The sequence below is a fragment of the Phalacrocorax carbo genome, chromosome 3 (genome assembly GCF_963921805.1).
Source record: "Phalacrocorax carbo chromosome 3, bPhaCar2.1, whole genome shotgun sequence".
Classification (NCBI taxonomy): Eukaryota; Metazoa; Chordata; class Aves; order Suliformes; family Phalacrocoracidae; genus Phalacrocorax; species Phalacrocorax carbo.
Genome location: NC_087515.1, coordinates 79,669,640 through 79,681,598, shown reverse-complemented (window position 1 = coordinate 79,681,598; position 11,959 = coordinate 79,669,640). Strand labels below are relative to the sequence as shown.

The 11,959-nt window shown below is 45.1% G+C and overlaps 1 protein-coding gene across 1 annotated transcript; it reads left to right on the top strand.

Annotated features, from left to right (window-relative positions):
• The first annotated feature begins 295 nt into the window (after positions 1-295).
• Positions 296-4,920, top strand: MTRES1 (mitochondrial transcription rescue factor 1). Its single transcript, XM_064447519.1, has 4 exons — positions 296-455; positions 2,026-2,461; positions 3,301-3,373; positions 4,457-4,920. The coding sequence occupies exons 2-4, from the start codon at positions 2,034-2,036 to the stop codon at positions 4,631-4,633; spliced, it is 678 nt and encodes a 225-aa protein (XP_064303589.1). The 5' UTR covers positions 296-455; positions 2,026-2,033; the 3' UTR covers positions 4,634-4,920.
• Positions 4,921-11,959: the final 7,039 nt, after the last annotated feature.

Here is an 11,959-nt window from a genome sequence, read left to right as displayed (position 1 = left end):
CGCCGCCGGCGGGTGACACCCCCGGAGGCAAACCTCACCTCCCGCAAACCAGCGTACGCTGGAAAAGCACACACTGGAAAAAAATAACGACGGGGAAAATTATGACAACGGGAAACAGCTTCGACAAATCTCGGTGAAACGGGAGACCGGCGGCGGGGAGGTCCTCCCGGAGCTGAGTAGGGGGCGGCGGCCGGGTGCCCGCTGCAGCCCGCCGCCCTCCGCCGCTCCCAAGCCGGCGGGGACCGGGGGAGGAGAGGGGAGAGGCCACTCCGCTCCTCGCCGTCACCTTCCCGCCCCGGGGCGCGGAGCCCGCCCCGCTCCGGAGCCGGTCCGCCGGGCCCCGGCCCCGGCAGAGGGCGCCGAGCCCGGGCTGAGGCGGCTCCGCCTCCGGCCTTCGAGCGGCGGCGCGGGGACGGCGGCGACAGGCCCGGGCCCGAGGCGGCGGCAGGACCTAGGTAACCGCGCCTGGGCCGCGGCCCGGGCCTGGCCTGGCCGGGTCTCCCCTCTGTCAGGAGCGGGGAAGGGCGGGCCCCGCCGCGGCCCCAGGGTGGCGGGGCCGGGGGAGCTGGGCGGGCGGCGGGGCTGGGGGAGCGGCGGGCAGGCCTGCTGCCGCGGCCTCCGCTGGGGGCGGCGGACGGGGGAGCCGGGGCTCCTCCGCCCGCAGCCGGTTCGCCACCGGGGCCCTGAGGGCAGGGCGGGTCGGACACCGGCCCCGGGGCGGCTGCGAGCCCCGCTGCACGCCGCGACAGCGGGCGTTGTCCTGGCTGCCCGCTTCCCGGCGGGCTCCCAGCCTCGGCAGCGTGCCCACGGGTCTCCCCGCGGCGGGTGGGCGAATCTGAGCCCGCCTCAAGGTTTCCTGAGGAGGAGAGGCCGCCCTTCGGACTCGGGGCGCTCTGTTGGCCTCCCGGCGGGGGCTGTCCGGCCGCCGGGTGTACCCGCTGGCCCGCGGACAACTAAGTACGGTCGAGGGCTAAAAATAAGCAATAATAATTGTTTAAACATTCAAATAACTGTTCGAGGAATTTGCCCCCAAACTGAGGAGAGGTCTTACATGAGGATTGCACTGTCCTAAAATTAAACTATAGGTCATGTATTTTAAGTTCAAGTGTTTAAATAAAGGAAAAAAAAAAAAGGAAAAAAAACTCAAACCCAAAAACAAACCCCTTATTTAGATTTCAGCAGAGTTCACCTGGGTGCAGAGAAAACAAACTCCAGCCTCATGAAGTAAACACGTGTTTCTACATGTCTAAGGCCATAATAAAAGCCAGTGCTCCACCTAGCTAGGAAGGACTGTAAATCAATTTCTACGAGTATTGAAAGACATCTGGGGGATTTTGGGGGTGTTTCTACCTACTTGTCCCAGGTCAGAGATGGCTCCAGAAGGGAGCAGTACTGGGGAGCTCGCACACGAGACTCTTGTTGCTGGCGTCAGTCCTGCTGCAGTGCAAAGAGCACCGTTATTTCTCCTGAACTCCACCATGACACTATTCACCATTCCGAGAAACGGGGGAACGTTGTGCCACATTCTGCCATGCAGGAGTGTTGTGGTCTGAGCAGAGACTGAAGTTAAGCAGCTTTCGACTCTTCTGGGTTTACTTGCTTGCAGTATTGAGCAAGTTGCTTTTATTGAGAATAAGTCATGTTAAATGTAGGTCTCCCTATGCTTTTTATTGCATAGTTAACTTTGTTTCTGTGTCTTTCGTGAATTGTACATCAGATGTAGGGAGGAAGATGCCACAAATCTGTTTGGACAGTTAATATGAAACACCAGAAAAGGAATTATGAATGGAGTATTTCACTGGGGTTTTTCATGTTTGTTTTTCATCTGGTGTTTTAGGTCTTTGTAACGGTGGACAGTGTGTGAGAAAGGCAGATCATAAAGCTGGTATAGCCTTGTGCTTTTAGACAATGTGTTACTCTAGATAATCACCTTTTTGTAGTAACTATTATGCCCTACCTGGAGAAATCCTTCAAATAGTCAAAGCAGTTGCTCGTTTTTACATACAAATGTTTATTTTATTTTAGGGTATGCTATGACTGGCTTCAGACTCCCCGTCACTTCTTTTAGAAAACTAAATGCCTGGTTTGGACTGTGGGAGAAATTCCCCTCCAATAAACTGTATCTCTCTTGGAGGAGAAGCGTATTCTGTAGCTGTCAAGCAAACACAGTAAACTATAGAAGATGTTTCAGCTTTTCCCCGGTAAAACTCAGTGCACTAAGACTTTCTCCAGAGTATTTCTCAGTACTTTCTCTGCGGAACAAAAGTAACAAAAGCTCTAAAAGGAACAGACAAACCATACAAGAAGAGGAAGAAGAGGATGAAAAAGAAGAGGAAAGTAATTTGGAAGATGAATTCGAAAATGATTCTGACGTAGTAAAAGATTACAAGGATCTTGAAAAAGTAGTGCAGTCTCTTCGATACGATGTGATCATGAAAGCTGGTCTAGACGTTGCAAGAAAGTAAGTATGGAAGAAAAAACCTGCTGATGAGAAAGATATAATTTATCTAAAATTTTAGCTTTGATAAACTTTTGTTGCTGGAATAACTCAGGATTTGGGTTGTGGTTTTTTTTGGTGTAGCTGTTTTGACTGTCTAAAAATACATTTTGGATATATGGGTGTAGTGGTTTTTTTACCTTATCTCCCCTAAAATAGCCAGTTTTCTGCTTTTTGCTGTCTGCAGTATTTCCAAAATTGCTGAGGATGAATTTTCTAGCAATTACTATTTATTTAAAGTGAGAAAAACACAAAATACTATACTAAGTAATACAAAAAGATCTAATTTGAGATTGAGGGAGTAAAAGAATATGCCGCTTAATGGCTGTAGAAATAGGTGAGGGTAGGTATAAACCTAACAAACTAGGTCAACCAGGTAAATACTCTACAAATATATCGCAGTGTTTGATCTAATGCAGCCTACAGAAGCCTTATACTGCAGTGTTGTTAGAACAGAATATTATTATAACTTGATCACTTAAAAAATATTGAACTGGACACTGGGAAAGGGGACATTATTCCTTGGTATCCAGGAGACAGGTGTTTAGAAGCAGCTTTTAATTGCTTGCACCTGTGGCACAGAGTGACTATACTCTATTATTTCACTTAATATCCATGAAAGACTTTTTCTTTACTTCCAGTTCAAGTCTGTCCTGACCTGGAATAAAGGTATCCTTTATGCGCAAATTAGAGTTGTGGAAATGTGCCTTGCACATGAATGCTGTTCTTGTGTATCTGCAAAGAAACAATTGCATTTGGTCTGCTGCACACTGTAAATGCAATAAAACCTTGTTTTTCTTCAGTAAAGTAGAAGATGCATTCTACAATAATGAACTCAGGCTGAATGGAGAAAAACTATGGAAGAAAAGTAGAACTGTAAGACTTTTTAAAATTTAAATCTTTTAATACACTACAAGAAAATAACTAAGGCATGACCTCTTCTTCTCCCTCCTCTTACTTGGGTCAGAAGAGCTAACTACTAAATCGCTCTGCAAAGGTGAATGAATAGTACTGCTAACACCCCTTCCAGCTTTCTGTCCGTGACCAGCTCCCTGGGTAAGGCAACATTCCCTAAGGCAGGCAGGAGACTGGGGGTATTAGAGAGTAAAAATTAAGGCTGAAAGTCAGGAGAAGGCAGATGGTGGCAAGGACAGAACTTTGTAAGCTGCTGAAGGAAGTGCTGTTAGGTGTGAGATTGATGGAGTAGAAATGATTAAGTCATGGTGGAGCAGGCATATGATTAAAGAAAAAGAGAAAATGTGATGATAGAAAGGGATTGAAACTGGGGTAGCTCAGGACAGGTTACTGTACCTGTAACAGAGCACCCAGGAGCACAGTCAGGAGAAGAGCCAGAGGGGTTGCAGGCCATGCTCGTTCACAACAGAGCTCACCAGCATGGTGACAAACAGAATTCTACCCACCCTTTATGTGAGGGTGATCCAGGGTGGTGGTTACTGTCATCAAAAGGCAGTAAGATGAGAAATTTTAATTCCCGATCCCCTGAAGTTTTGGGACTTTTGGAAGGAGCACAAGCAGTTAACCAGCACTTTGTTCTTTAAAACGCTTTAAACTGTTTCAGAGGCAGGAGGGAGGACTTTGCATTTTGCTCTTTTCTTTATGTGTTGATAGGAAAAGATTGGCAGGAAACACCCTTCAGGGGAAAAAATATACTATGTTACACCTTTTTCACAGAGTTGGGTGTCAGTTGTGGAACGGGAAGGGTAAAGCTCTTGGCGGAGAAGGTCATGAGACATTTAATTGCTTATTGCCAGGGCTTTCCTAGAAGTTCATAGCTGGAGGATCTGTAACGGGTCTAGTATTGCCTGCCTTCCTCCTCTCCTGTCAGAAAATAATATTAAATGGAAAGAAAGGAACAAAAATAAAATTGTACATGGACTGCAGGGATTTGTTTTCCCCAGGGAATGTTTATAATTACTCATCTTCTCTTTCTGTTTCCAGGTGAAAGTTGGTGACACGCTGGATCTCATAGTAGGTGAAGATAAAGAAACAGGAACCGCTGTTGTTATGCGGGTAGTCTTAAAAAAAGTATCTGACAAAATTGAAAGTGAAAAGTACAAAGTAATTTTGAGGCGTTGGAAAAACTTAAAAGTGCCCAAACAGGATGTACTTAAGTAACAGGGGGTTGCATGTGGCAGCGTAAGATTTCTGCAAACCATTTTTGTTGTTAAATACGAATTTTGGTTAAACAAAATTACAGTACCCTTTTTTTAAGGGTTTGTGTCAGAAAGTTACCTCCCCCTGCTGTGTACATCAATATTCACGCAATAAGCCTGTCCCTTTTTGCTGTTAGTTTTGTTTCATGGTACTGTGGGATAAAAGATCGAGCCCTTACATTTCCAGGCAGTTTCCCTACAGATGTTATAAATAATGAACCAATAAATACTAATTTCATCACTGTTTAATTGCCGTCTAATTTTGTTAATCAGAAAGGTTACATTAAAGCTGACATCAGAACAAGCAGAACTGCTTTCTTAGTTTTAACTCTATAGGTTCATGAAATAGTTAGGGATAATAGGGATAAAGCCCCCAGTTATGTAAAATTGCTTCCTTTTTCATTATTGGTTTGATCTTGGTTAACAATACCAACTCTGTGCTTATATACACTGCTGCTAGGCCAAGAATGGAGAAGGATACCAATTGCAGCTGCATATTTCTAAGCAGGAAACTTCACGGTGACAGAGAATGAATCATGACAGTGATGCTGTGCTCTGATGGAGAAGGCAGATCAGAGAGGAGATGCGTGTAGTACTGCTGATTTTTACTGTTTAAGTAACCGTGCAGAGGACAACGAAACTTCAGTTTGTCACATAGTCGTTTCAGGGTGGCATTTAAGAGAATATTAAGTACTCAGGTGGTGTAAAGAGTGTAAAGATCTGAGCAAAGGTCAGACCATACTGTGATGAAAAGCTCATGTCTGTATTGCTACAGGAAAATACCATCACTTGGGCATCTCAGGAGTCACCACTCGCACTTGTAGTGTTGAACATATAATCATAGAATGCCCTGAGTTGGAAGGGACCCACAAGGCTCATCGAGCCCGACTCCTGGCCCTGCACAAGACAACCCCAAATTCACACCATGTCTCCGAGGGTGTTGGCCAAGTGCTTCTTGAATAGCGTCAGGCTTGGCGCTGTGACTGCCTCCCTGGGGAGCCTGTCCCAGTACTCCACCACCCTCTGGGTGAAGAACCTTTTCCTAATATCCTGCCTAAACCTCCCATGGCACATATTCCTGCCATTCCCTTGGTTCCTCAACACAAGCAGCTTGTTGGATGAACTGTCGTGCTGTCAGAATTTTTATTCTATGTATGTTTAGACAGCCACATGCAGGTATGTGTCTACAGGAAAGCTGGCCAGTAGGAGCAGGTGGCTACTGTTCATCCGGTCCACGGTCTGCTGCCTACCCATCTGGAGAGCCCAGAGGGAAGAAGGTAGCCCAGAATAGGCAGCAGGAGCATATTCAATATAACTTTTTCTTTGATTTTCCTGAAATCTAAATGGGCAGACAAGAAACTGTTGCTCACAAAACAAACCTAGTGCTCTGGTTAAGCATCAGACTATCAGGTACCCATAAAGGCTCTGGTAAAGTCATGACTGGATTTTCACTGCAGAAATGTCTCTGAGGTGAGAGGAAGCAATGGTGCTCACTGGGTTAGGAGCCCATGGGAACTGTTGGGCTCAGCTGCCAACAGCTACTCGATGACTGTTTGAGCAGGCTGTACCTGCTGCAGACCGTCGCCTCAGAAGTGGTGTCTGCTGAGTGTGGTATTTAAAATAATTTCTAGCTTGCTTCAGGCATAGCTACAAATCTGTGCTGCTTAGGGCATTTTTTTATGATTGTGTAGATGTTTAAAGGTGCAGGTAAATGTCTAGTTAATGGTTTAGAGGCATAGTGACCTTTTAAAATATTGGTTCTTAAGAAGACATGATCCTGGAAAGCTTTCCTAGGGGATTTGGGTGATCCTTACCCTGCAGAAGTGAAGGGATTCAGCATAGCAAGCACCCAGAGGAGCATGGCAGGCTGTACTTTCGCTGCAGGCATTGCTGTCTCCGCTCTGTTTGTTGGAGCTTGCACCAAGTACTATGGAAATAAAGTGATGAGATGCATCCTTTGTTCCCCAGTTCTGCTTACCATTGCTATTCTGAGTGGCTCCCTCAATCTCCAGGGATGCCGAGAGAAATGAGGAGAAAGATGTGTTACGAGTTATATGTCAGTGAGCTCCAGTTGTTGGGCAGCAACCCTTCGTTACCTGTCAAGTGCTTATCAGTATGTACAGTCATGCTGCCTGCGACCTCCAGCAATAGTAGCTTACACACCAGTGCTTACAGGGCCAGAGTAGGACCCCCACCTCAGGAATGCTTTGGGGCTTGGTGATAGACAATGTACAGACGTGAAGAAATGAACTTTCTGAAAGGGTTTGTTCTGCCTAAGTTAAAACCAAGAGCAACAAAAAAACCCAACACCTGCCTGGCATCCAGGATGGGCAGGGAAGTTGCATCCCTGAAAGCCGTTGGTGTAAGAAGGAGCGCAGGCAGGGTAATTTGTGGAGTTGCGCAGGATATGAATACAACATTAGGCCAAAACCTTAGGTTTGATCTTCTGGAAAAGCCTGTTGGGAAGTAAAGTAGACAAGAGCTTGCAATAAAGACCTGGCTCTCTCCTAATGATGACGGAGACAGAATTTCTACCAAGGCTAGTAGTGACGGACCAAGGGCCAATGGTTTTAAACTGAAAAAGGGTAGATTTAGATTGGACACAAGGAAGAAATTTTTTACAATGAGAGTGGTGAGGCACTGGAACAGGTTGCACAGAGGATGTGGATGCCCTATCCCTGGAAGTGTTCAAGGCCAGGTTAGATGGGGCTTTGACGAGCCTGGCCTAGTGGAAGGTATCCCTGCCCATGGCAGGGTGGTTGAAACTAGATGCTCTTTAAGGTTCCCTCCATCCCAAACTATTCTGAGTCTATGATTCTATGCATGCCACCAAAAAACAGGTCTTCACTCACAGACAAAGGTGGAAACAGGCTTTCATAGGTTTTAAGTGTTGATCCACTGGCGGTGGCAGCAAGGTAAAGGAAAAGAAAGGCAGACTCCCTAAGGAGTCTCGTGATGGGTGAGAGCAGCCTCTGTGGATTCAGGACCGAAATGGTTGGAGAGAGAACTGTACTCATTGGCTTCAGAAAAGAAAGCTTCAGTCACAGCCAGGGTGATGTAAGAGGAAAACTATGACAGCAGGAAGATTATTAGCTGTTCCACTTGGCTACATTGATCTGTCCTGGATAAGCTTCTCTATAGATCAGACCCTCTTACTGGGGCCTGGCATTGTTGAGCAGGTTGTGCTTGTTTCTGCAGCCTTGAAATATTTGGACAGAGAGCTAAAGAAAGGCAAGGCTTGGTTAATGACTGACACGAGCGGCAGGCAAGCAGAGCCAGCATGTGTTCTGGGAGGTGTTGGCACAGGCACATCACAGCCATGGCTTTTACTGGGCCTTCAGGGGGCTTTTAGACTAGGTAGGCTCACATAGGCTCTGTGTATGTAAAGCACATCATAAATGTGCAGCTTCCCTTCATCAGCTGTGAATTTAAGGTGATGGAGGCCATCCGATAACATGGTCAAGTGTCTGGTCAGATGGCATGGCGAAGTAGTAAGAAGTGGTCATACAGAAGTTTTAAAAATCCTCCCAAAACAGATAATCTGCCACCAGTCAACTACCACATCTCTGGTGCTACTGAGTACAGGGTGGTGGGAGACACACAAATGCTCTTCCTCCTGCTCAGAGTTCAGGGTATGGACAGAGAACTGGGTAAATGATCACTGCTTCTGCCCTTCTGTCATTGCTGTAATGAATTTCCTGCTCCAGGACATGGGCATCTGCCATTCTTAGTCTGCGTGGTGGAGGATATATATGAAGGGGCTTCCTTGGAGAGGAAGTGCTGAGAGATCCTAAAGAGAGGTTTGGGTGGCTTTGAGAAGTGACTGACAAGTTCAGTGGAGGCTGCCCAGGTGACTATGCTGTCCAGGCCACCTCTGCCTTAACCAGAGATGAATCCAACCTTGTGCTGGCTGTCAGGCACGGAGCCCAGAAAGGCCAGCATAGCTGCCCTCGCACAGAGGGATGACCTGATCCAGAAGGCTTTGTCTGGTCCTGTAAGAGGCAGGCACCGTCAGGTTGTGGGCACAGGCCCCAGCTGTCACTGGCACAGCACGCCACATTATCTGACAGCTTTGTGTGTTTCACCTGCTGCAGGAGCAATGTTACATGCTGCAGCATCTGCTGCATGTGGGCCAGGCTGCGTCACGGAGCAGGGCATGGGAGGATCCTGTGAAGGAACAGCAGGGAATTGGTCACGCAGGAGCTGGGCTCAGGTCTGGCAGAAGTCAGCCTGGTCAACTAAAGCAGGCACGTACCAACACTCCTGGATAAGTTCCGAGTTCTGCTGCCTACAGATCAACATAGAGAAAAAGGGCTTATACTTTGCCTCCTCTGGCCCCCCCAAAATAACAGGCAATTCTTTTTCCCATAGAACAGAAAGCACCAAAGTGTTTCTGGGTTTTATTTTGGGTTTGGGTTTTTTTGTGTGTGTGTTCACTAGGGTTGGTTTTCTTCTGTAATGTCGTGTCAGAACAGGACTGTCCACCTTCAGCACCTACCGAATTACACTGCTCAACAGCCTGTGCCAGCCAGTGGTCATGCTACGACGGCAGGCATGGGGAAAGGAATGCAGGAGGGGGATGTGGGGAAGCCATGCACCTCTGAGTACTGCTGAAGCTAAAAAATTCTTCAGTTTTCAGCACTTGAGTATTCATTTCACATATAGACAGGCACTTCAAGGAGGCCCCAGGTTTTTTTAATCCTTGGAGCAAGGAGAGATAGGGAGCAAGAGAGACACGGGGCAGCATCACGTGACATAAACTCCTAGGTTTTTATACAAGGGATCAAATCTCAAATGTAAGATGTGATCCTATTGAGCGACTTGTTCCTACTGCTGACAGGTACCTCGGGATTTTCTTTTCACAGGAAACATTGCTAACGCACCACCTTACGAACGAACCAAAGTGGCACGCTCCCGAAAGTGCAACAATTAAAGGAATGTTTTGCCTCCCAGAGAAGTGAGCACTAATGCACAACGCCACAAAATGCCTCTGGAAACAATGAGAAACAGTTGTTTTGCCATAATGAAATTCGTGAAGGAAACTGAGAATGATTACTTGACATTTGTTTGGGCAGGGAGATATTAATTAGCTCATCTTTCTCCAAACTTCAGCAATCGCAATTTATTTTGCTTCTATTAACACAAATTTTAGTGTGATTGGATACATGGTGATTTTGCCCATTCTTTGACTGGGACATCACGCTAAATTTTTAGAAAGAAGATAAGGAAAACCTAGTTAAAAAAAAACAAACAGGTTTGTTCTATTCTTTGGGGGGAGGGGGGAGCAAGGGGAGAAGTAGCAAAAGAACTTGTCGTATTCTCCAGAACAGCTCTTCCCTTCCTGTGAGAATCAAAGTTCTTCTTTCCAAATTGTAAATGAAAGAAAAATGCTCAGTGGGGGCCACAGCCCCATCATGGAACAGATCAGGAAATGGAGTAAGCGGGTGGTCTGCCCACGTCACAGGCTTTTATGGCCACTAACTAGAAAAAATGGCATCTAGAAAACGACATAAATGAAAAGGAATACGCTGGATAAAAATAATACAGTGTAGGGGCTAATCGCCAGCCAGTCAAACAAGGTATAAGGAAAATGTTGTGAATATGATGGAGTTCTGATTTCGTTAGGAGTCATCTGCTTCCGGCACTAAGACCGGCCAAGCCAGGGTAGCTCCTTCAGCCAGTTCTCTGCTGCAGGAGCGGTGACCTCTCAAAACAGGAGTTATATGAGCTGTGACAAAGATAATGATGAGTATTCTGTATTCTGTAAGAAATGTCTGTAAGAAATGAAAACTATCACTACCAGTGAGAAGTTTAGATGAATTACTTTTATAATGGAGGGGGTAAAATGAGGATTTTGAAAGCACTGTTCCTACTAGAAATTTATCTACCTTAATATTAACTAGGACAAAAATGTAGCTAGGAAAGCATGAAGATGAACAACTGGGGATTTCCTTCTTTTTTCTGTCTTTCTTACCAAAGACAATTTTAAGAGAGAATTAAGAGAGGGAACTAAACCATTGCTTCAGCTATTCATGTTAAACAACTTCAAGCACATTTAAAAGTATGTTTTCAGCATGTTCCTGAGAAAAAACCTGTAACTATGTTGGTGCCAACTGAGTTACAGTAACAGTGGAAAAAATCAGAAAGTCAAGCCGAGGAAGTGGAGAAGTTTTGGCAATGACAGTGATGGAGTTTGTTTGATTTACTCAGAAAAACAGGCATGAGCCTACCACACCGGTTCTCCCATAGGTTTTAAGTGCAATCAACTAAAATGTGCACTTTAAGTAAGAACACATGTCAATTTATGCCCTGTCCTCAGTACAGGCAAGCTTAAGACAGTGAATTTTCCAGATATTTAACATCCCTTTAAACAATGAAACAAAATCTGAATAAACTATGAATAAAGCCTGCATATTATTTTCTGTGCTTCTCGGGGCTGTAGAATTCATGTTAGCCCCTTCCAGCATGAAATCAGACCTGGTGTGCTGTTGTAGAGCATTGAGCACACGATTCTCTGTTTCTCACTGCTACAACATAATATAAATATCAAAAAATAATTGGAGAGAATGAAATGACAGATGTAAAAATATGTATCTAGACATAAATCCTATATATTTTGAAGATGATAAGACCAGTTACAAACATTCCCTGAACATGAAACACTTCGGAGGCTGTAATCCATTAGCATAACAAAGCATATGACTTCAAGTAAAGATTTTTCTCATTTGCAGATTTGTTGATTCTGTCAGCTGAATACAGTTAACGGGCAATAAACTGACGCATACTTGATCTCCCCTTTGATGTGCTGTTTTACATCTTTTACAGAGCTTCCAAGTAAGTTTTTAATTTGTAGAAATTGGGCAAGACACAAAAATATAGAGCTATGATATATTACACTGTTTCTTTTATAAAGCTATTAGAAGTGGGCTATTCAATGCTTATGCAAAGCTGATATATTGAAACTCTAAGAAGTGGACAGAGCTGCTTGACATTCACCTTAACACAGTTTACTGACCTGGTACATAGAAAGGAACATTCATCTACAGGAAGTCAGTGTGTGCATGGATATGTACGCTCCAAATACTTCAGTAGCTAGCTATCTTCCTATCATAGCCTCACTTGCAAAATGACACGTTTGTTCTTTTAAACAAAGAAAGTCTGAAAGACACAAAAATCTTTTTAAATGGCTGCAGCAAACCAGGGTATTTTCATTTATGTATTTTCTGACTAGCTAAGGTTATCTCAGATCTTAGTAACTGACCTCATAGGCAAAAAATTCCTGCCCGTA